At 49.8% G+C, this 23,235-nt stretch overlaps 1 protein-coding gene across 7 annotated transcripts in view; it reads left to right on the plus strand.

Annotated features, from left to right (window-relative positions):
• Positions 1-871: 871 nt before the first annotated feature.
• SLC18A2 (solute carrier family 18 member A2) overlaps positions 872-23,235 on the plus strand; it is a 115,077-nt gene continuing 92,713 nt past the window's right edge. For 6 of the 7 annotated variants that reach the window (XM_038578920.1, XM_038578916.1, XM_038578918.1 and 3 more), the window contains exons 1-9: positions 1,230-1,350; positions 2,821-3,175; positions 12,764-12,822; positions 13,101-13,184; positions 13,983-14,075; positions 14,859-14,948; positions 15,075-15,118; positions 15,190-15,250; positions 17,777-17,872. In XM_038578920.1, the coding sequence (XP_038434848.1) occupies positions 1,230-1,350; positions 2,821-3,175; positions 12,764-12,822; positions 13,101-13,184; positions 13,983-14,075; positions 14,859-14,948; positions 15,075-15,118; positions 15,190-15,250; positions 17,777-17,872 (1,003 nt within the window). Of the gene's footprint in view, positions 929-1,215; positions 1,351-2,820; positions 3,176-12,763; positions 12,823-13,100; positions 13,185-13,982; positions 14,076-14,858; positions 14,949-15,074; positions 15,119-15,189; positions 15,251-17,776; positions 17,873-23,235 lie in introns of those variants that run through there. The other variant, XM_038578921.1, reaches the window with a different exon arrangement.

A 23,235-nucleotide genomic window follows, 5' to 3' on the forward strand; every position in this document is an offset into this window, starting at 1 on the left:
CCAGCTGTGTCAGGGGGACATCGGTTTGTTTCTCTGCTGCTTATAAAATGGAGGGACCTTGGAAATCAAGAGTGGGCCCTTACCCCTTGGTAGTGAGGATTACAGCTCCTGAGCACCCACAAACGGCACCGTGTCTGTCCTAACCTGAACCCCCCCCCCCCAGGTTCCCTCCCCACCTCCCCACCTGGCACAGCACCCAGCAGAGGACTACAGACAGCATCCAGAGTCTGGGCCAGCTGCCTCCTCAGTCCTTTTGCTAACGTGCCAGGTACTTGCCTGGTCTCTAGTGTCCCCTGTCCAGGGTGACCTACTCCTGGGGGCTCCAGAGGCCCAGGCCCCTGCTCCTACTTTCGGAGTCCTGGGCTCCAGGGCCTGGGGTCCTCACGTCCCCTCTCCCACTAGAGGGTGACGGATCGGTGTCCCCTTTCCCTGTGAGGGTACCCAAGGACCTGCTGGTCAAAGACCCCAAGCGGCACCCTGCATCATGCTCCAGAGGGGCGACAGGAGAGGAGCGGTGGGGCGCAGCGCGCCTTCCCCGGGAAAGAGACCGTCCCTGCCTCCCGACACCCTGCGACCCCCACCCAGCAGCCTTCCTGTCCTCACGGCCAGTGTCAGGGGGCAGCGAGGCTCGGGGAGCAGCTGGCCAGGAGGAAGCGCGAACCGGGGCCCTGGACCTCTCCATCCCTTGGGTCGCCGTCGCCGCGGGGGCGCGGCGGAGGGCGGGGAGGCGGGCTCCGGTCCCGGCAGGGTGGGGGCCCCCCCGAGGCGAGGCCGGGACTGGGGGTGGCGCCCTCCCGCCCCGCCGGCCGTGACGTCAGAGCCGGACCGGGTAAAGCGCGCGGCGGCGGCGGCGGCGGGGCGCTGGGGTGGAGCCGCGCGGACGGACGGAGCCCGGGGCGCGGGGCAGGCAGCCGCAGGCGACCTCGAGGTAGCCGGGGGCCCGGCGGGGGCGGCGGGGAGGGGCGCCCGGGCCGCGCGGGGGTCCCGGGGCGAGCGGGGCCGCAGGACGCACGGGGCGGGAGGAGTGGGGGGCGCGGGGCCCCGGGTTCGCGCCCCGACGCCGCGGGCGCGCGTCTCTGAGCCGGAGCGCAGGTGCCCCGAGGGCGCAGCCGCCGCAGGTGAGCAGAGCGGGGGGCGCGGGGACCCGGCCGGGGTGTGCGGGGCGCGGGGAGCCCCCGGGCCGCCGCCCCTCAGCGCGCCCGCCCCCGCCCGCAGCCCAGCCGCCGAGCATGGCCCTGAGCGCGCCGGCGCTGCTCCGCTGGCTGCTGGAGAGCCGCCACTCCAGGAAGCTCATCCTGTTCATCGTGTTCCTGGCGCTGCTGCTGGACAACATGCTGCTCACCGTCGTGGGTACGTAGGGACCCCGTCCCCGGCCGCCCCACCTCCCCTGCCGGAGCGCGTCCCGGGAAGGTTGGGGGACACACTTTGCAAAAGCACCTCCTTCCTCCCCGCGCCCCCCGCCCCCATCCCCACGTCTGCCCACTGGGCTGGTTGCAGCCGCGTTTTGTGGCTTCGTTTTCCTGGTGGTCAGGTCAAAAAATGTGACATCTGTTGAGAACCAGAACTTGTGTTTCCTCCTGATAATTTCCTGCTTCCCCCTGCCTGCTTTGACCGCGATGAAAAGATTTCTACTAAGAACCGGCAATCCCTCGGGGTTCGAAATAACGTTACAATTATTATTATTATGCAAAAAAATTATGCTAACCTTATTATTATTACAATAATTATTATGCAAAAATGATTATTTTTATGCTAACCTGGAATTATGTTAATAGTTATTAACAATTTGGCTTATCATTTAAAGGAAAGGGTCAGCATCCCTCCCTCCCAAAAGGGAAGTGACCTGGAAATATGTTGTATTAGTGTGCAAGGTTCCAGGTGGAAACGTTTCGGGACCTTTTCAAGAGCAGTTTGAACAGTGTTGGATTTTAGTCTTTTCTCTACAATGGAGTTTTGAAGAACTAAATAATTAAAATCCAGGGCTCCTAATAAGCCCCATTAAGAGCACAGTATTTGGTGTACTTTTCTTAAAAATCTCCAAAATTTTAATGAATAGCTTTTTAAAAGAAATTGGATTCTCAGGGATGGGTTATTCCCCTCCTCTGCATTTGCGGGTTCTCACCTCCAGGATTACCTGGGTAGGGATCTCATCAGAGTTCAGTAACAAGGACCATGCTTCTCCTTTGTGTGGAATGCTTTGTTGTCACACACAGGCCCAGAGCTGCTTTTACATGAGTTTTTCTTTGCCTTTGTAGAAGTCTCAGGAGTTTTTCCATTTTCCGGGTTGCATGAAACATTGGGGGGACTTCCGACTCAAGTAATGGAAAGATGAAGTGGGCCTGTTGCAGGATTTCCGAGTTATTACTTCCTGTGGGTTTATTTTTCCCCTAAGACCCGTAATGAAATTGAGATGCCTCTTTCCTGGATTCATTCACTTAAAGGTCTTTCTGAGTTTCTCTCTCTGGGGAGCTCCTGTTGACCCCAGGTCAGCACTGAACAGACTTCAGACCACATTTTGCTCTCCTAATGTAAGGGAACCCTGAATGAGCAACCCCACAGAGGCCCAGAACCCCAGGCAGGTCCCTCCTGCACAGTAGCTGGCTCTGAGGGCGGCTGGAGCTCTCCTGGCCTCCTGGGGCTTTGTTCTCTCCAGTAGCTCTGCCGCGTGAGGCCCTTCCAGTGTGGGCCCAGGGATCCCATTCCAGGGGCAGACCACTCTGGGCCCCGGGTGGCATCTGACACAACCGTCATTTTGCTGCCGTTGGCCCCAGGGTGGGCTCCCATATAGCCACAGCCTCCCTGTTGTGTTTTTGCCCGCAGTCCCTATCATCCCAAGTTACTTGTACAGCATTAATCATGAGAAGAATGCCACGGAAATCCAGACTCCCAAGCCAGTGCTCACCACCTCTACCTCAGACAGCTTCCAGAGCATCTTCTCTTATTATGACAACTCCACTGTGGTCCTGGGGACTAGCAGCCCCAAAGGACCCCCCGAGGGGCTGCTGCAGCTGGCCACCACGCAGCACCCGGTGACTAATACATCTGCTGCGCCTCCTGACTGTCCCAGAGAAGACAAAGCTCTCCTGAATGAAAATGTGCAAGTTGGCCTGCTTTTTGCCTCTAAAGCCACCATCCAGCTCCTGACCAACCCCTTCATAGGGTTGTTGACCAACAGGTGGGTAGGTGCTGAAATTTTGGCCAAGGAGGGGTTTTTTTTGGTTGGTGTCTTTTTAAAAGAGTTTATTTATTTGAGAGAGAGAGAGAGAGATAAAGTGAGTGCACATGGGGAGGGGCAGAGGGGGACCTGGGAGAAGGAATCTGAAGCCAATTCTGCACTGAGTATGGAGCCCAATGCCGGGCTCGATCCCTCAACCCTGAGATCGTGACCTGAGCTAAAACCAAGAGTTGGAGGCTCAACCTACTGAGCCATCCAGGTGCCATCTGGCCTAGGAATTTTATATTTATATTGTTGCAAGGTCTTTTCTCCCTAGAATTCTGTTTCTTGTTCATTTATCAGAATGTGGAAAACCAGTGGTGGGTGAGGTGGGGAGAACCCTGCACCCTCACCCTCCTCCTCCTCATGTTTCTCTCCTTAATTGTGATATCCCTTTTGTTCAACCTTTTGGTTGCCCCTTCTATCACTTAGAAAATAAGAAACTATTGAAACAGAGTAAAGGGTCCCTCCCCGAGTGGGAGAACTCAGGTTCTGTCTAAATGCCAGATTTCAGTAGTACATTTGTCAGAATCACCCTTGGGTAGCAAGACCTCTGCAGCCACCATGGCATCAGCATTGGATTCTGTGTGTCACACAGCTCTGTCTTTTCTTCTACCCCGGGTCATCCACTTCCCTATAGAAAGCCAGGGTGGTTTGCTTTCAAGCTGGCGTAGTAAAGGCTCAAGATGGCAGTTGGAGAGGGGTGGGGGGAATGTGGAGAAAGACCAGTAGATGGACCTCTTAGCTGGCTCTGAGGCCCTGGGCAGTGTAAACAGCTCCCTGGCCAGCTACTGAGCTGCGTCCCAGTGCACAAATAGAAAAGTGAGGCTGTTTTTTGGAGAAGTCAAACCAGTGAATAATGCCCCAAGCCAGCTTTATGTTAATCTGGATATTCTGGGTGATTTTTTTTTTGGACCCCTCTGAATTTTGAATAATTGTTCGCATCTCTGCTGTCAGTGGCCATCCGGCAAGTATTCTTCTACAGCTGAGGTGGCCTAGCTCTGCTTGGTACCTTGGGGATCAAAGTATAGGACAGGAGGCTTGCAGAGAAAAGGAAGAGGCAATCCCTGAAGGTGGTGGCTGCAAAGAGGGGGAGCTGGGGCAGTGTGAGTGGTGGGGTGGGTTGCTCTACAAACATGATAGCTCTAAAGGCAGAAAAAATGGTAGAGGGGAGTGCCCAGCGTCCTACTTGTGAACCAGCCCCAGACACATGAGCAGAGACAAAGATTACAGTAGGCAAGGAGCCCGTGGGTGGAATGAGTCTGAATAAGGTAGTCAAGGTGACAAGGAGGGTCCAAGACAAGGCTGTAAGTGGCCCCAAGTGCCAGGTTGGGAGAGGAAGGGGTTTTGTTGGTGTGAGGGGCGTGCTTGGGAGCCACTAGAGGTTCTAGAGCCAAGTTGAAGAGGTGGGAGCCAAGCATGGTTTTCAGTAGGTCAGCCTGGCACCCCATGTAGGCTGGGAGCAGGGACATCTTTGCTTCTACCCAGGCTTTGGCCTGTGGTAGGGGAAGCAGGCCCAGCTATGTCATTTGCAGGGTCCTTTGTTCAAACATCATTGAGCATTTCAAGACCGTAACAGCAGAGCATTCAAGCAAGCAAAGGGCTCCTATGAGAGTGGGGCCAGCTCTGGGGCAGAGAAGAGGAGGTCTGTTGAGTGAGGGGGCCCGGGGTGGTGGCAGAGGCTCAGAGAGACAGATCTGGTCTCCCCCAGCACAGGCTACCCAGAGACACACATGGGTTACTGGTCACATACCTGTGGCCAGTTGGATGGAAGCATGTTTTTAAACTTCTGCAGTTTGACTCTCTGGACCGGGTAGTGGGGCCACCAAAGACATTTTAACAATCCCAAGCCACGTCCAGCCCCCCAATATTGTGTCAAGCAATATTATGAAGCTTCTGGGTAAAGTGTGCTAAGTGCAAATGAACCTCATGAGGACAGGGTGACTGGGAGCCCCACCTCGAAGCATCGTTACTGAGGTGCCATTTGCAGGTTCCTCTCTTCTTCAGCAAGAAAACCAAACCGTAGTTGTAGGGTTGTTCTCAGCCTCCAAGAGTGCTTCTCTAAATGCATCTGGTGTAATTACAGAAGACGTCTCTGGGTTTTGTATTCTGAGAAAGCAAACAGCTCAAACGCTACATGAGGAAAATTGGCAAGGCGTTACAACAGTAATGTCTTCAATCACTTGGGCACGGATGTTCCTAGCTGAGATGCTTAACACAGCACTTAGGGACTTGGCCAAAATGGTGTGAGTATTCCAATCTTCCAAATGCAAATGGTAAATGAAAAGCTTTTTTAAAAACCTCACTCTCGTTTTCAATGCTTTGCTCACACCATGGGGAAGAAGCTTGTTTAAAGCCAGTGGGACCTTTTATCCTATGAAACACTCCAAAGAGTTTACCGTTTGTAGTCACCCAATACTATTTGGGGCACAAAAAAGGGGAATCTTCCAAGAGAAACCTAGTTTTGTTTTGTGACTTGTGAAAGTCAATCTTTTCTTATAAGTAATCCGCTTTGCAATTTAGAACAAAATTGGCATCCCTAACTGGTTCCCCCAGGTACCCAGCAAATTTCAAAAGCCTCTCCAGTGGCACCTTGTATTATGGAAATGCAAACAAATTTTAATACTGATGTAGCGTAAACTCTGTCGTCCCTCCAAAACGCTCGTAATTTTTGTGTATATTTTTAAATACTTTCCAAGCCCAATAGACATGAATTTGGGGGGACCGGCAGCATTTCTGGGCGCCCCATGGCTCTGCTTAGAGAAGGGCTACATTCTGCTTTCCTTAACAGGACTTTCCTTGTGAGCTGCTGTATATAGTCTTTTGATATAATTTGTGCCAATCGCATCCTCAATTATGAACAAGATGTGTGACTCACATTGTCAGCGTTGTAAACAAGTGTGTTGAAAACAGCATTTTGCAGTTGGATAATAGTTTCTGATTAAAGAAGGGCGGTGAAAAGCATGGAGCATCAGAGCTTGAAGAGGCTTCAGCAAGGGCTTTGGGGCCAGTCCTGCCGTTTTGTAGGCAAAGAAGTTTTCATTTCTTCTTCAGGGGCTATATTTTTACTGCAAAGCGGGTGCCCACTCAGTTCCCTTCCTGAGTGGAAGAGAAAGCACCCGCCCCAGGGCAGAGGCAGGACCAGAGCCAGTGTCCAGACTCTGTCTGGGTGTCTTCCTCCCTTCCTGTGCTTTCCACCTGCTTAGTGTTTTACAGCTTTTACATTTAGCTACTTAGAATCAATGGCGCAGGTCAAAATCTGTCCTTCTTGCATCTGTTTGGGCTCTCTCTCATTGTACCAGGCTGAACTAGTGGAGTGAAAGCCCAAACGGTGAGTTATTGATTGCTATTTTTTTTTTAGAGATTTATTTATTAGAGAGAGCGCATGCATAATGGGGGGAAGGGGGAGAGGGAGAGAGAATCTCAAGCAGACTCCCTCCTAAGCATGGAGCCCCGCCGTGGGGCTTGATCTCACGACCCTAAGATCATGACCTGAGCTGAAATCAAGGGGCAGACACTTAACCAAACAGAGCCATGCAGGCGCCCCCAATTGCTATGTATAATCATTGAGCAGGGAGTTTAGAAAAAACTAGTGTGGTTTTTTTGGACACACCCTCCCTCACCTCCCCAGCCCCCCGGAAAATATCTTTGTCTAGCCCCTGGTGTGATCTGGCCCTGCTTGCCAGCATCTCTGCAGCGCTTGGGGAGGAAAAGCCTTCTCCATCCCCCCCAGGAGGCTGGTAGGAGCCACTCCTTTCAAGAACCATTTGCGGCAAGTGGGACCCACTCATCATCACATGCGTCGCAGCCCAGACCCTCCTGTTCATGGTCAAGTTGCGGCTGCGAGTGGCTCTTTCAGGCCGGTGATACAAGAGGCGGGCTGCCTATCTGCTGTTCTAAATACCGGATAAGAGCCCTCATTCCAGACCCTGAGTATAAAGTGGCAATTCCCTAGAAATGTTTAAGTGCCCACAGGGCGGCTAATATGATATGAGTTTTATTCCTGTTTTATTTCCGTTTTCATTTCTTCTTCAGGGGCTATATTTTTACTGCAAAGGGGTGCCCAGAGAGGAGGGAGCGAAGAGCCTTTGATTTTAGCAAGTGCAGTGATCACATAAACAACAACACACTTTGCAAAGCCCGCAGGTGCCTTGGTTGGCTTGACTTTTATCTTGGAGGCTCGTGTGACTCAGAATCCCAGTTTATTCATTTCACGACTGCAGCTGTGTGTCAGAGGGAGGGGGAGGAGGCATTAGACCAGCAGCGTCTGTTACCACCTGCCCTGTACGTGAATTTGAGGCCTATGTACACCTGACGGAAGGGTTCCCAGGCAGGCAGACGATGGAAGGGCACCTTTAGGTTTCTCTCCAGGAATCAGGTTAAGGACGCGGCATCATGGTCTTCACTTGCTCACCGCAGGGCTTCCGTAGCGGTTGTATCTGGAGAACCAGGAGCTATTCCAGACTATTCCAGATGCCCTTGGATGGCCGGGGAACGAGTTCACTTGGGGTGCTGGGGGACCGCACCTTCGGCCCCCTCCTTCGCTCATCCTCGTGGTCTCCTAGGTCTGCGTTTTATCAAGCCAGCATCAGTGGCTTAATTTATTTGCATAGTTACCCCTATATTTGAAAGCCGGTTATTTGTCCTCACAAATCTTAATCCACATCTGAATGACAAGGAGGAAGCCGCAAGGCATGGATCTCTACAGAATGGGCTGCCGTGATTTTTTTTTTTCCTCTAGCTTCAGCCAGTTGGTCTGAAGTAGGCTTTGTGGGAAGAAGCAGTGACCTTTTCAGTTTTTCTGCGGACAGGGAAGCCAGCCCCTCCTGAAAGGGATCTCCCGTCCTAGATGTCATTAGGATGGTGTGACACAGTCTCACTTGTGCAGTGAAGAGAAGCTGGCAGTGGGATGGGGCGCTTCTTGGGGGAGCAAAGCCCCCACCTGAGCTTCGTGTCAGGGAGCAGGGGTCGCCCCCACACACTGAGGAGTCCAGGGCTCCACAACCCCCCGCAGGCAGCTACCAGCCAAAAAAGACAGACCTGAGCACTAAACCGAAGAATTTTGTTTTACATACGAAACGATGGACCATCAGCTCCTTGGTACATCTCAGCAATGTAAGGCGTCATCCCATTTCCCGATGTTCACTTGCTGTACCACCTTCTAGAAGATAACTGAGAAGGGTGATGTCACCCTTGACGTCTTGTCTCCTCTGATGATAGCTTTGTACCCTTCCAGATCCTCTACTGTGTGTCCTTGCTGTTGTCATGTCCCAGGGCAGAGGGAGCCTGAGTTTTATTTTATTTTTTGTTACTGATTATTTTCAAAAAGATTATTTATTTATTCATGAGAGACAGAGATGGAGACTTAGGCAGAGGGAGAAGCAGGCTCCCTGCAGGGAACCCCATGTGGGACTCCATCCCAGAACCCCGGGATCACGCCCTGAGGCAAAGGCAAACGCTCAACCTCTGAGCCGCCCAGGTGCCCTGAGGGAGCCTGAGTTTTAACAGGCCTGAGAAGGGAGCTTGCATTGGTCTCTATGGCAAAGATAAGCTAGTTATTAAAGGAAAAAAAAGTATTGATTTTCAGTGATGAGTTAGGGAATACGGAGTTTCTCCACTGGTGTGTAGGTATATATAATGAACATAACTTTTATTGCTTTGTACTTTTTTTCTGGGGATTCAATATATGACTTTTAGTCTATTTTCAATTGGATTAACTGCTCCCTGATGCTCTTAAAGAGGATGATCGTGGGCTGGGATGATGCCTAAGGGGATAGAAATGGGACATTTCGCTAAAGGCTGCATCAGATCTAGCTCCGCTTAGCACTGAGACAAGAGGCTGACTCACATGTTCATGATTAATGTCACTTGAGCCTCTGTCCATTTAGGAGATACTGTGAGGAAGGAGAAAGGGCACTGGTGATCTGCCCATCTCCCGGTGACCCTGGGGCACTGGACATCTTTCCTTCGGAGGTGCGTGTTCGGTGGGGGAGGGGGAACAGAAGAATTTGAGGGCGGAGAGCTCCAGGATCTGCCCCTTGTGCCCTGTTGCCTTAGGGCTGAGCCCTGGGGGAAAGATGCTGCCCAGCACTTTCCACCGGGCAGCCCAGGCAGCAGCTTGGCCAGCGCTGAAAGTCCAGAGTACGTGCGTGTCCAGTAACAGGAAGAAGCGGTGTGAGCCCGTGGTCCCCAGAGTGGTGGGCTTGCTCTGGCACCATGGGGGAGCCGCTCTGTGTTTGAACCTCCACGTTCTCATCCAGCATGAAGGTTTATTTATTTATTTATTTTTTATTTTTATTTTTTTTTAGCATGAAGGTTTAGACTGGCCAGCCTGTGAGTTTCCTTCGTGTTTGGCCATGTGGTTATTCCATACATGCTTTATTAAAATCCCAAAGGGATTTAAAGACAGTAGCTGCAGTGGTTTTAAAGCAAACACAAGACCTGGGCTTGATAACAAGAATCCTATATAAGTACACATCCCTGCATGGAGCCATCTGGCGTTAAGCCATAGAGCATTCATTCCACTCACCCGGTGTGATCCCCCACCAATATGTATGCTAGCAGGACCTGGCATGCCCTAGGCACTCAAGATAGGTCCGTTATCCTGAATTAGGGGCAGGTTACTTAATTTCCCTGGCCCTCAATGTAGTCATCTGAAAAATGAGGATCATGCCAGCTGCCTCACGGAGCTGGGGTGAGAATCACGAGTGGTCCCCTTCCTAGTTTCCTATTAATGTTCTTGTGGAATGCTAGAGGCTCCTGGTAAGAGGAAGTTACTCTGGATGTGTCCTGCCAGGTGGCCCGGGCCACTTATCCGGCTGCAGACTGAGCATCGCTGCACTGGTATTTCCAACAACTTTGACAAATAGATCGTTTTCCAAGGAGTATGTTGAAAGGGGGTGAGAAGCCTAGGTTTATTGCAGGGCAGCTACAGGCATCGCCACAATTCCTTCTTCCCCCAAGATGTGCAGGAGTTGCTGAGAAGCAATGAATTGCCTATGAATTCGCTCTCAGCCTCCTGGTAGTTTCTTCCCTCAGTACCCTGCAGTGCTGTGTAGGGCCTGGTGTTGTGAGTGGGGCTCTTTTGCCCAAGTGAATAAAGAGTATGGAGCAGTCAGCTCCAGGCTAGCTGAGGTTAGAGAAGCTGTCATTTGACGGCCATCTGAAGTGCTGTTTTGAACCCTGGCATCCTGCCCTGACTTGCCTGGTTGGCTCTGAGCCCCACCTGGTGCAGTGCAAGCTCACCTCAGGTCACAGTAGGGGGACTTTTGCATGGGATAGTGGGAGGAGGGCTGTCTGAAATGATGCTATTTTGAGATGTTATTTGTATTTTTGCTAGTTTCTGGAGCACATGAAGCAGTTAAAGAAAAAAAGAGGAGGGGGAGTATGATGAGGACCTTGTGGAAAGATTCTGTGTAAAGCCACATATGTCTTTTGGCTTCCTGGGGAGGTGGTGAAGTTTGCAGGGAAAAGCCCTGGGCTGGACAGGATGGCCCTGAGTGAAATTAGCCCGAGGGCATTTGACAGGTCACTTTGGTGGCCTCTGTTTCCTCATGTGAGATGGGGAGGTGGTCATCTGCCTTTGTCAAATCGTTGAGCTGATGGCTGTAAGTGCTTAGAGAATTGAGTAGAACTTTATTTATTCATTTTTTAATTTTATTTAATTAATTTATTTTTTTAAAGATTTTATTTATTTATTCATGAGAGACAGAGAGAGAGAGAGAGAGAGAGAGAGAGAGAAAGGCAGAGACACAGGCAGAGGGAGAAGCAGGCTCCATGCAGAGAGCCTGACGTGGGACTTGATCCCGGGTCTCCAGGATCATAACCTGGGCCGAAGGTGGCGCTAAATCACTGAGCCACCCGGGTTGCCCTTATTTATTTTTTTAAAAAGATTTTATTGGGGATCCCTGGGTGGCTCAGCGGTTTGGCGCCTGCCTTTGGCCCAGGGCGAGATCCTGGAGTCCTGGGATCGAGTCCCACTTTGGGCTCCCAGCATGGAGCCTGCTTCTCTCTCCTGTACCTGTGCCTCTCTCTTTGTCTCTCTACATCTATCATGAATAAATAAATCAATCTTAAAAAAATAAATAAAAAGATTTTATTTATTAGAGAGACAGAGATAGCAACAGAGAACATGAGTGGGGAGGAAAAAGGAGAAGCGGACTCCTTACTGAGCAGGGAGCCCAATGCAGGGCTTGATCCCAGGACCCTGGGTCATGACCTGAGCTGACACAGCCGCTTAACCCACCGAGCCACCCAGGTGCCCCTGCATGTAACTTTAAGTGAAGGTATTGTTATCGTGATTTTTTAAAAAATATTTTATTTATTTATTCAAGAGAGACACAGAGAGAGAGACAGAGATGCAGGCAGAGGGAGAAGCAGGCTCCATGCAGGGAGCCCGATGTGGGACTCGATCCCAGGACCCCGGGATCACGCCCTGGGCTGAAGACAGAGACTTAACTGCTGAGCCACCCAGGTGTCCCATTATCGTGATTTTTTAGTCAAGCCTAAACTAGAAGTCCCAGTCACTCACTTCCAGGCTGAGTGACTGGGACTCAGGACTCCTTGGTCCTCATTTGGTTCCTATCCAGGAGCCCGAGGGTCTAGGGCTGGAGGGAAACAAAGCCTGGAGATGCTCTGGGCTGTTCTGCTAGAGGATGGTCAGTCACTCAGCCAGCATTGGCCTCCCACCCAGGGCAGCAGGGGCCAGGAAGCTGCTTTCACTCTCCTGTCCCATCCATCCGTAGAGCAGGAGCCAAGCAGTCTGCATACTCTGCAGGCACAGAGAGGAAAGAAAAGAGGATGAGGGAGGAGACCCTTTCTGAAGCACCTTCTACGTCCCAGGTGCCTGGTAGCAGTTTATCACCCACATCTCCTGTCTTCCCTCCAGTGCTGGGAGGTGGCCTGTGGCTTACTTGGCTCACACGGTAGGGCCGGATGCGATACCAGGAGGCCGGGGTCTTCCCACTGCCCCTGTCCACCCGGGGGGGCAGAGCCCTGTAGGGACTGTGGTCTTTCAGAGCAAATAGGATGTTGAAGTTTTGCACCAAAATCAAGGCCTAGTTCTCTAGGCTGGCCTCATCGAGGTCAACGCGTAGGGAGACTTGAATATCCCCTTGTATCCTGATGCCTCTCAGACGTAGTGCCGTTGTCTCTGCTGCCGCACTGATGAATCACCTGATGACCTTTCACTGGACTCATTGGCTTGCCATTGTCCCTTTGGAGAAGCTCTAGCAAAGACAGTAATTAAAGAATAATAATAAAAAGATGGAAACCGGGGTGTTGTGTATTTTAGACATGCCCTGGGTTACTTGCCAATATTGTGTTAACATTTATTCCGGAGAAATTTCTGTCCAGAGTGGCAATCCTTAAATGTATTCACGTTCCAAGGCAGTCAAACACGAAAAGGTCACATAGGAAGCACCAACTATATGAATTTTTAGAAAAGTCGACCAAACCCTCCTCCATCTGATCCCAAAGGTAAGGCTCCATACAAAGCCTTAGGGAAATACGGAGCAGTCACCAGACGTTCCCCGTGGCTCTCTTTTGCAGAATTGGCTACCCAATTCCAATGTTTGCGGGATTCTGCATCATGTTTGTGTCCACGATCAGTAAGTGTCTGCTGTTTCCGGCTGCGTGTGGGTCCCCGCGTGGGCTCCGAGGACCACACGCTGGGCGCTGAGCGTGGGTCCCCCGGGGTGGGGGGCGGGCCGGGTGCTGGCAGCGGTTGCAGAAGGGGGGTCGGTGGAGCTGTTCACGGCACAGGAGCACAGCGCGGTTAGTAGGGAAATGCGCCGTCGGGGCGAGGGATGGCCTCAAGGCGCCCCTGCGAGACGGTGGCCCCGCGTCAGGCTGGCACTGATGCGCGGCACGGCCGCCCCCTCCGCAGTGTTCGCCTTCTCCAGCAGCTACGCCTTCCTGCTCATCGCCAGGTCGCTGCAGGGCATCGGCTCCTCCTGTTCGTCTGTGGCTGGTAGGTGCCCCGAAACCCCAATCAGTCAGCGCCCGGGGCTGGTGGGGGGCCGGGGGAACAGCTTCGGTCTGTTGCAGGGGTCCCCAGGCTTGCCTTGGTTGGTGGCCCCTTGCAGAGTCAGTTGGAACAGTGCAGGGACTCCCCGGGTCAGTGGTGGTATTGGGGGGGGTCCGTCGGGAGGGTACTGCTCCCTTGGATTCGGCTTGGCCTTATATTTCTTTTTTTTTTTTTAATTTTTTTATTTTTATTGGTGTTCAATTTACTAACATACAGAATAACCCCCAGTGCCCGTCACCCATTCACTCCCACCCCCCGCCCTCCTCCCCTTCCAACACCCCTAGTTCGTTTCCCAGAGTTAGCAGTCTTTACGTTCTGTCTCCCTTTCTGATATTTCCCACACATTTCTTCCCCCTTCCCTTATATTCCCTTTCACTATTATTTATATTCCCCAAATGAATGAGAACATATAATGTTTGTCCTTCTCCGACTGGCTTACTTCACTCAGCATAATACCCTCCAGTTCCATCCACGTTGAAGCAAATGGTGGGTATTTGTCATTTCTAATAGCTGAGTACTATTCCATTGTATACATAAACCACATCTTCTTTATCCATTCATCTTTCGTTGGACACCGAGGCTCCTTCCACAGTTTGGCTATCGTGTTGGCCTTATATTTCTGCGAATCTGACAGGTTTGGGAGCTCACAGGTCTGGGCCAGAGTTGGGCAGGCGAGTCACTGATGATTCTCTTGGTGCTCCCTTGACAGCTCGGCTGTTGACCATTTCTTCTCCTGTTTAGGGATGGGCATGCTGGCCAGCGTGTACACGGACGACGAAGAGAGAGGCAACGCCATGGGTATCGCCCTGGGAGGCCTGGCCATGGGGGTGCTAGGTGGGTGAGGGCCTCCGGGAGCAGGCTGCGGGGAGGGCCTGTCTGCCGTTGGAGGCCACAGCCTGCCCTCTGCCCACTCTGAGTCTGTTCCCTTTTTATTCCCCGCGCCCACCTCCCAGCACCGGAGGGAGGACAGGACATGTGATGATAACTGCTCCCTTGGAAAACCGGTGGGACCTTCCTGACCTGGGAGGATGTGGGCTCCCCTGCCGCCTCACCCCAGCCTGCTGGGTGACCTTGGGCAAAACAAACCAACCCAGACCTTCCTGAGTCCAGATGTAAAAGGAAGGCCTGAACCCCTTCTCTTGGACATTACCATCCCACCCGCGGACCTCCCCCCCTCCTCCTGGCTGACCTCCCTTGCCCCAGGGACAGATCCCTTCCTTGAGAGGACATGTGGGTCCTCTCCTTTCCCTGTTGCATCCCCAGCCTTCACTGGGGAGCCCAAAGTTCTCTCCGAGCTGGTTTAGAAGGAACAAGATCCGCGCTGACCCATTTTCCTGTGCTCCCTGAGTAGCTCGGTTGTGTGGCCTGGGTCTGGTTGCTCTCTGGTCTTTACTTTTGGGGTGACCCTCATATGCTCATGCCCATGCCTTGCGTAGAAAACTGCTTGGAGGGAGTTGCTGGGGCACCTTGAGCTGAGAAGAATGTAGGGTGGCCACCCCCAAATAGTTTTGGGAACAAAGTACAAACTCGAGGAACAAATGGACGGTCCTAGTGGAGTTGGGGGTGGGGGCACCAGTCCCAGGCCCTGGCACCAGCTCCTCTTTCTCTTCCTTGCAGTGGGCCCCCCCTTTGGGAGCGTGCTCTATGAGTTTGTGGGGAAGACAGCTCCGTTCCTGGTGCTGGCTGCCCTGGTGCTCTTGGATGGAGGTGAGTCCATGTGGGGACCTTGGCCATGCTCTTGGTGGCTGTGACCTGTGTCAGCAGGTGATCCGTGTCAGCAGGTGTTTGCAGCAGGTGCTTGGGGCACCTTTTTTCCCTTCCTTTTTCTTGTAGCTATTCAGCTCTGTGTGCTCCAGCCATCCCGGGTCCAGCCAGAGGTAAGCCCCTGGGGAAGGAGGGGGCCACGGTGGCCGCGTCAACCTTTTTAACCCCTGATTTTTGCTGACAGAGCCAGAAGGGGACACCGCTAACCACGCTGCTGAAGGACCCGTACATCCTCATCGCTGCAGGTGGGGCCCTCCTCAGTCTCCCCGCTCCTTCTCAGCCAAAAATGGGGGTTGGGTGGCGAGAACCAGTGCTCGCTGGGCTGCTGGAAACGTTGGGCGGTAGAGAAACACGAATAGCAGAGGGGTTACGTATGCACCACAGGGAATGGCTTTCTTCCATCATTAATTTCTGACACTCAGCCAAGTTCCTTTGTCGGTTTTCATTTGGGGCAGAGATATCCGGGTCACGGAGATGCCCTGACACAGAGGTTTATTTGTGTCGGTGGCCATCGCTGTGTGGCCGTGAACTTCTGGAAGGAGTCCGTGGCCTCACTGCAGGCATCGTAGGTGGGTGGTCTGAGTTACCTGGGCATGCATGGATTCAGGCTGACAGCACAGCCCCAGAGGACAGCTCCCTCCTGTGGAGAGGTCACTCTGTGCAGTACCCCAGAGGCTGCTGGGAAACCGCCCTTGTCTACAGAAGGTCCCATCTTTGGGTTCTTGGTCTAGATGGACTCAGAGGAAGCCCTGGTTCTATGGCTTGTGGGAGGGTAATGGGCGTCATTCATCCAAGAGACTGTCTCTCCAAGACCAGCTTGGTGATGTAGGCCTGGGGCTGCTGAACAGGAGACCGGTTATGCTGCCTGGGTCTGGACACTGGTCAGCACCGGGCCTGGGGTCAGGTCAGGAGAGGGCAGCCCTGAAGTGTGGCATCAGATGCAGTTAGTGGTAGATTTGTTTAAGCAGTGGTCATGAACGCTGGTCGGGCTGGGAGAGTCTGGCTGAACTGGATCCATGCCCCTACCTCAGAGCATTCCAGTGTAGCCTTTTTATGCCCCAGGCTGGCCGCCCGCTGCTGGATTTGGTCAGGGGGGCACCTGTGTAACCCTGGTCTAGACCCTCTCCATCATACCTGTCAGCCAAAGCAATGCAAACCTGGTGTGGTGACCTCTTAATGCAGGGGGACCTCTCGGTGCCCCCAGTAAGATGCAGGGACAATTCCAACACCCAGGTGCCCATGGAGCCCGGGTTGTCTGAGGGGGAGTAAGGAGGTGTATGGTGAGAGTGGGACTCCCTGAAGCCCAGCACCCCCTGCCTCGGGCTTTCTTTGACCCTCATCGTCTCACCCTGACTCAGGGAGGAAAGATCCACCCAGCACTGACCATCAGGCGGTCACACTTCCAGGCAGCCTTGGCTCAGGGAATTGGGAGCCAGGCAACGTGTCTTATTTGTTGTGGTGGGATTTTAACTGGTGAAGGTGACTGAGTGATAACGCGGAGAGATCAGTGCTATTGAAAGGAGATTTTATTACATTTCCTGTGAAAAGGAGGCATGCTACGCCACTCAGGGCCTCCTGAGGAAGCAGCAAGTTTCCTAGGTCAGAGGTTTGCATGGGGAAGGCAAGGCAGGCCTGGGGGAGCAGCTTCGGATGGGCAGGCTTTGGGGCCTGGGGGCTGTCCCTGCATGCCAGGTGCCTGGTCCCGGGGTGGATTCAGGGCAGGGGTGTCAGTTTGCTGTGCGAGAGTTGGACCAGAAGGGGTTCAGAGTGTGGGCCCCGGGTCACAGGGGAGATAGAACAACTGTGTCAGTTTGGCCCTAGTTAGTAGACGGCAAATAGACAAACACCGAATCTGGGAAAACAGCAGGCAGGTGAGGGGAGCCAGTCACGTCAGCATCCTTTCTCTGTTCCACCTGTAATGTCACAAAGCATGAAAAAAAAAAAAAGTATGGAGAAGACCTTTCTTCGTCATGTGACCACCTTACTCACCATTGCACAATGTCGTTTGAATCAGGATTCAGGCAAATTAGAGGTTCTTGGGGACACAGCACAGGAAGCTCCCAGCACGGAGGGGAACAGCTCTGTGCATCTTCTTTCCCGATGGCTCTACCTTCTGGTTAACAGGGTGGTAATGGATATTTGCAGAAATACTCTATGTGTATAGTGGATTAAAAAAATATCCCTCAACAGCACACCTGTACCGAAAGCACTGAGTTTTGGGGCATCCCAGGGCATCTTTAGAAATGTCTGTGTTCCTTGCACAGTAAAACTTGGGTGCAGGAGCCTCCAGTTGCTGGGGTCTGTGTGTGGCCTGGAAGTGGCCCACACTGGTGGGTGGCCTCAGGCAAGTTACTTCGTTAATAAATTGGAACTCCTTCGCTAATAGGTTGGGATGGGTCATCCAATAACGTCTACAGCTCCCTCCAGTTCCTTTATGACTCTGGGATTCTAGTTTGAAAAAAGTTTTTCTTAATGCTTTGTTTGAATTTAATATTTAATTTTAATTGTTAGTATTTCATTTTAACGGATTTAGCATAATATTTAATTGTTCTTTGATAAGAATAACAATGATGATGATAGTAATAATAAACCCAGCCTCCTCACTATCCCCTTGACCTGTGAATAACAGCTTTTCCTCACAAAAGGAGAAGTTCTGAGCATCCAAGTGGATTGTTCTGGCTGTGGGCATGCGGGTTTAACTGTGTTTGGAATCAGGAGGGGATGCTCAAGAAGCAAAACAGAAGCACACTAACCGTCCTCCTCCCTTGAAGGGTCCATCTGCTTTGCAAACATGGGGATTGCCATGCTGGAGCCAGCCCTGCCCATCTGGATGATGGAGACCATGTGTTCCCGAAAGTGGCAGCTGGGTAAGGACTAGGGCAGCTTCTGATTCCAGAACTTTTGTCCTTGGGGTGAATCCTATCATTGTTGCCCAGCCAATCTGCAGGTACCAGGATAATAAAATGATTGTTTCTGTTTGACACTTAGTGGGGTCAGCGCTTAGGGTAGCAATGAGCTTTGGGGTCTGTTTCGGCCCCAGTTTTTTTTTTTTTAATTATCCCTGATGGGATACAGAATTAACATAGAGGCATCACACCTGGGCAGAAATGAGAGAGCAAAAATATATTCATTGTCTTCCCATGTTTCTGAATTAGACTAGTTATGTTAAATGTATGTGGACAGCAATAAAATTTATGTGAAAGAGGCTAACAACACACAGGATTTAAGAGGGTGAATTTTAACATTTTTAATTTACAAGTAATACATGCTTTATTATTAAAAAAACAGTTGGGGTGCCTGGGAGGCTTAGTTGGTTAAGCATCTGCCTTTGGCTCAGGTCATGATCCTGGGGTCCTGAGATCAAGCCCCAGGTCAGCTCCCTGCTCAGCGAAGAGCTTGTTCTCCCTCTCCCTCTGCTGCTTTCCCTGCTTGGGCTCACTCTCTCCCTCTCTCCCTCCCTCCCTGTGTCAAATAAATAAATAAAATATTTTTTAAAAAGTCAAAAGTACACAAATCCAGAAAGTAAATCTTAAAATCTCGTGTTCACCTTTTTCCTCCCAGCCCAGTCCTCTATGAGATTCATTGTTAATAGTTCTGTTTTTTTTTCTAGATGGTTCTGCATTTATTGCCATGCTTAAAAGTTGAAGCCAAGTGGAATCTTGCCAGTTGTATCACTGTGTGACCTTTTGTTTGTTCATGTGTCCATTTCAGAATGGGTAGATTTAATTTTCAAAATTAATTAAATTAGAATTTTAATCAATTACACATGTACTTAATGTTTAAGTTAAATACTATGACTAGAATTATAATGAGAAAGCCAACAGTCCTTATCCCATGCCTCCCCATCACCAACCCCCTTCCTCAGATTTGATCCTCTTTAATGCCTTTAGTTGTTTCTTCTGCTAATTTATGTCTCTAAATATGTGTAACTTCTGTTTTTTTAAAGTTCTCCAATTTCTGACATTTTCTGTCAGCTCCCTAATATGTTAGATGGAGATTAATTCCATTATTATTCCACCTGAAAATATCCACCAACTCACCTGTTTTCTCAACTTCTGTTTTCCTAAAACAGTTATGTTTGCGGGTTACAATGGTATTCAGATTGCCATTGTGACTATGCAAATATTGTTCAAAGAAGAGCTATATATAGAGTTTTGTGATTACTTCTTTTTACGGACTTCTATTTTTCCTAAAGTTAGTCATTGCCATGTTTTTTTTCCATTTTCTTAGTTTTCAAGGTAGCATTTATGAACATATTCTCAAATTCTCTGGCAGAGGTGAAAGGCCTTCTAAATGTGGCCAAGTACACCGGCAAGCCTAACCTATTTGTCTTTTTGCTTGTTTGTGGACATTTGTCCCACATTACTCTGTCTTGCTCCAGTCTAGGCTTATTCACTAGGTCATCCTAGGACTTTCTTCTTCCATTGTCTGGACATCTTTGCCTCTTTTCTGTTTCCTGTATCCTTCTCCTCTATGTTCCTTTCTCTTGGTTTACTCTGTCATTATGATGGAACACATCCCTCTAGCCGCTTTCTGAGAGATGGTGCATGGCAGGTAAAGTTTTCAGAGATCCTGCATATCTACAAACATATCTATTCTCTATTTTTGGTTGATTTAGTCTATTTGAGTATATGAGTCTTGGATTGGAAATTATTTTTCTTCTGTTTTAAGGCCTCTGTCCTATTGTGCTCTAGTGTTCAGGGTTGCCATTGAGGAGGCTAGTGTCCTTCTCATTCCCCATCCTCTGTAAGAGCTGGAAGGATCTCTTCCTCTTTAGGTTATGAGCATCCATGATGGTTTTTGCAGTGAGGTCTGTTTTCTTCTACTCTACTGGGCACGTGTTTGGTTAGCCTGCTTATGTGGGAACCTGTTCCTTTTAGTCCTGGGAAACCATTTTGATTATTTCTTTAATGAATCCTCTCCTGTACTCCATTTTCTTTTATTATTACTCTTGGTTCAATGTTGGACCCTCTGTGTTTTATCCTTTTGATTTCTTATCTTGCCTTTTCTTATTTCCACTGATTTCTTCATTTTCTAAACTGCCTATTGGATTTTTATAATTGGTGTCCTCATAAATTTGAAGAGCCCTTTCATATTTACTGAGTGGTTTTGTATGTGTGGAAGGGTTGTTGAAATAACAACCTCTTCCCGTTTAGTAGGAAGACTTCCACTCACTTCCCAACTCAGCCTCTTGTGTTATCTCTGGTCTCTGTGCTGCCTGGGGTCTCTGGGCCAATTCAGTTAGTTTCTTTAAAGAAGCTGCCTCCTGCCAGGGTGAGTGATTGAGAGCTGGAGAGTCCATGTACTTTTAAAACAGCCTTTCAAAAAATAAAAATAAAAAAAAAAAATAAAAAATAAAACAGCCTTTCAGCTCTCTTTCCAGTTGATAGCCTCAGCCTTACATTCACAGTACCCGGAGCCTTCAGTTCCTGAATGTTCTAGGTTTGGAGGTACAAAAGCTGTTGCTTCCTGTTGGCTGCTCCATGTGCAGGTGGAAGGTTCCAGTGTTCTCTGTTGTATCCCTCACTGTTCTCCCTCTGCTTATTTTTCCTTCTCATTGCCTTTTCTCTTTTTATATTTTGTCTGTTTTTGGACTTCGAGGGGAAGGTGTAGAGTTTTTTGTTGTTGTTCCTTTACTAAATTTTAAACAGAATTTGCAATGGGAATGGAGAAAAACCTCTAGATTCCATCTGCCCTGTTTAGCTGGAAGCCCATCATTCATTTTTAATACTCGGATATTGTTCTATTTTAAGGTTATACCATAAATTTTCTGCCAAGTCCTATTGTTGGACATTTGGGTTAGTTCCGGTTTTTGCCATTTAGAAACCATACTGTAGCAAGATATTCTTACACATATTCCTGTTCGTGTTTAGAAGTGTATCTGTGTGCAAATCCTGAAAGTTCAATGGGTGTTTGGTAATTGGTAATATTGCACTAACACCAGTACTGTCAGTTTTTCCCAGTTGCATATGAGGTGGGGTGTGTGTGTGTGTCTCATTTTGATTTATTTTTACAAATTCTTCGAGTACAATTGAGCATCTTTTCATGTTTTAGCCATTTCTATTTCCTGTATTGTGGATTTCTTAATATTTTTTGCCAACTTTTTTTCTGTGGAGTTATGTGTCCTTACTGATTTTAAATATTCTTTATATATTGATATTCTTTATCAGATGTTTTACAAATATGGCCGTCATTTTGTTGTATGTCTTTTGAGTTTACGAATGGGTTCCCCCCCTACACACACACACTCAGAACATTTAAGATGCCACTAGTCAGGGTTAGCAATTTGCCCCTTCATGTCCTTGTCATCGGAGTGAAGCTCTGGTGAGATCTTTCCCATGTAGAGATTATTTTTTTCATCCATGTTTTCCCCTAATTTATGTTTTATACATAAACATCTTCGATTTACATAGACTTAACTTAGGTACGGGGTTGTGTTAAGGATTTGGTGTTAACATTTTTCTGTATGGCCAGCCAGTTGTCCTAGGAGCCCACATGATTTTTCCCACCTTTATCATACTTACTGTGTGTTCTTGGGTCTGTTCTTGGGTTCTCTTTTCTGTTCCATGTGTGGAGATGAATTCCTCTGTCAGTACCCTCCTATTTGATTCCTGGAATTTTAGAACATTGTTTAATGTCTGACAGCTTGTCCCTGCACACATACCTTTTTCTTTTTCTTTTCTTTTTTTTTTTTTCCACATACCTTTTTCTTTAAGAATTTATTGATGATCCTTCCCGGGGACTTATTTTCTTTTCCTAGCTCTCTTGGCTTATAAATTGCCATCTTTGGTTGGCAAGTGAAGCTGCGATTTTTGGTGTCCCCCGCCTTCCCTCACAAACAAGTTTCTATCCCCTCTGGAGTGGTGTCTTACCAGATCCTGCTTCCTCCTTCAGACTTGTCCCTACCCCAGTCCTTATGGGGCGCTGCACTGAATCACTGTTTTCTTTCACCAAATAATCCTTCATTAAAAAGTCCCAGATTGCTTGGGATTGAGCAGGATGAGACTGGGACTGCCAATGGGTGGGTTTCTCTTTGGGGTGATAAAGTATTTTGGAATCAAACAGTGGTGATGGTTGCAACACCCTGTGACTCTGCTAAAAACCACTGAACTGCATGCTTGAGCAGGGTGAGTTTTAGGGTATAGAAGTCATGTCACAAAGCAGAATCCAAAACAAGCCCCAACAGCAAGAGTCTCTCCGTGAAGGAGAAAGAATTCTTGGAACAAAACTAGGGCTAGTTCTTAGAAATCAAAACTCAGAACCTCCTGGCAGGGGAGACAAAGAAGAAACCCCAAAGACTGGAAGCTGCCAGAGAAAGCACATCACTTTGCAGAGGGAAAGACTCTTTTTTTTTTTTTTTTACTTTCTTTCTTTCTTTCTGGGCGGGCGTAGGCTGTCTGATGCTAGGCATTTCAGGGGCCTAGTCCGGATTAAGGACCAGTCCTGCCTTAATTCCTCTGACGCTGTCTTTGTTCTTCTTTGTTTTCTTTCTTTCTTTCTTTCTTTCTTTCTTTTTCTTTCTATCTTTCGTTCTTTTTCTTTCCTTTCTTTCTTTCTCATACTTCTTTCCTTTCTTTCTTCCTCTTCATCCTCTATACTTTCATGTTTAAATATTTGATTTGTTTATTCATGAGAGACACACAGAGAGACACAGAGACACAGGCAGAGGGAGAAGCAGGCTCCCTGCAGAGAGCCCATGTGGGACTCAATCCCAGGACCCCACAATCACACCCTGAGTTGAAGACAAACAATCCACCATTGAGCCCCTGGCCCTCCCTGGAAGATCTTTTTCTAACCGGAGTTAATGAAAAGCAGTTTTGCAAGAGATGAGATGCCGCTCTTCACATCCCATTGCTGCTGAGGGTGGTAACCCTGCGGCGCTGCTTCTCCCCCTGGTGGTCTGGGGCCCTTGACCCCGGGCCACAAGGTGCCCGCACCTGCCGCGCGTCCCCAGAGCTCCCGTATTCGCTTTGCAAGCGCTCTTGGGCCGAGCCACTCTTGCAGTGTTTCCGATGCCCCCACCTGACTTCCTCTCCTGCTTGGTGCATCTGGGCCATGAGCCAGGCACCTCCGCCCCAATGCCCCCTCCCTCTCCAGACGCAGCCCGAGGCTTGCTTTCTAAAGTCCTCAAAGTCCATCAGTCCCTGGGCCTTCCGGGTAGATGGCAGGCCCAGGCCACCTCGATGTTATCAGGAGATCCTCTCCTTGGGCTTATCTCTGAGGCCAGATG

This window comes from Canis lupus, chromosome 28 (assembly GCF_011100685.1).
Source record: "Canis lupus familiaris isolate Mischka breed German Shepherd chromosome 28, alternate assembly UU_Cfam_GSD_1.0, whole genome shotgun sequence".
NCBI classification, from domain to species: domain Eukaryota; kingdom Metazoa; phylum Chordata; class Mammalia; order Carnivora; family Canidae; genus Canis; species Canis lupus.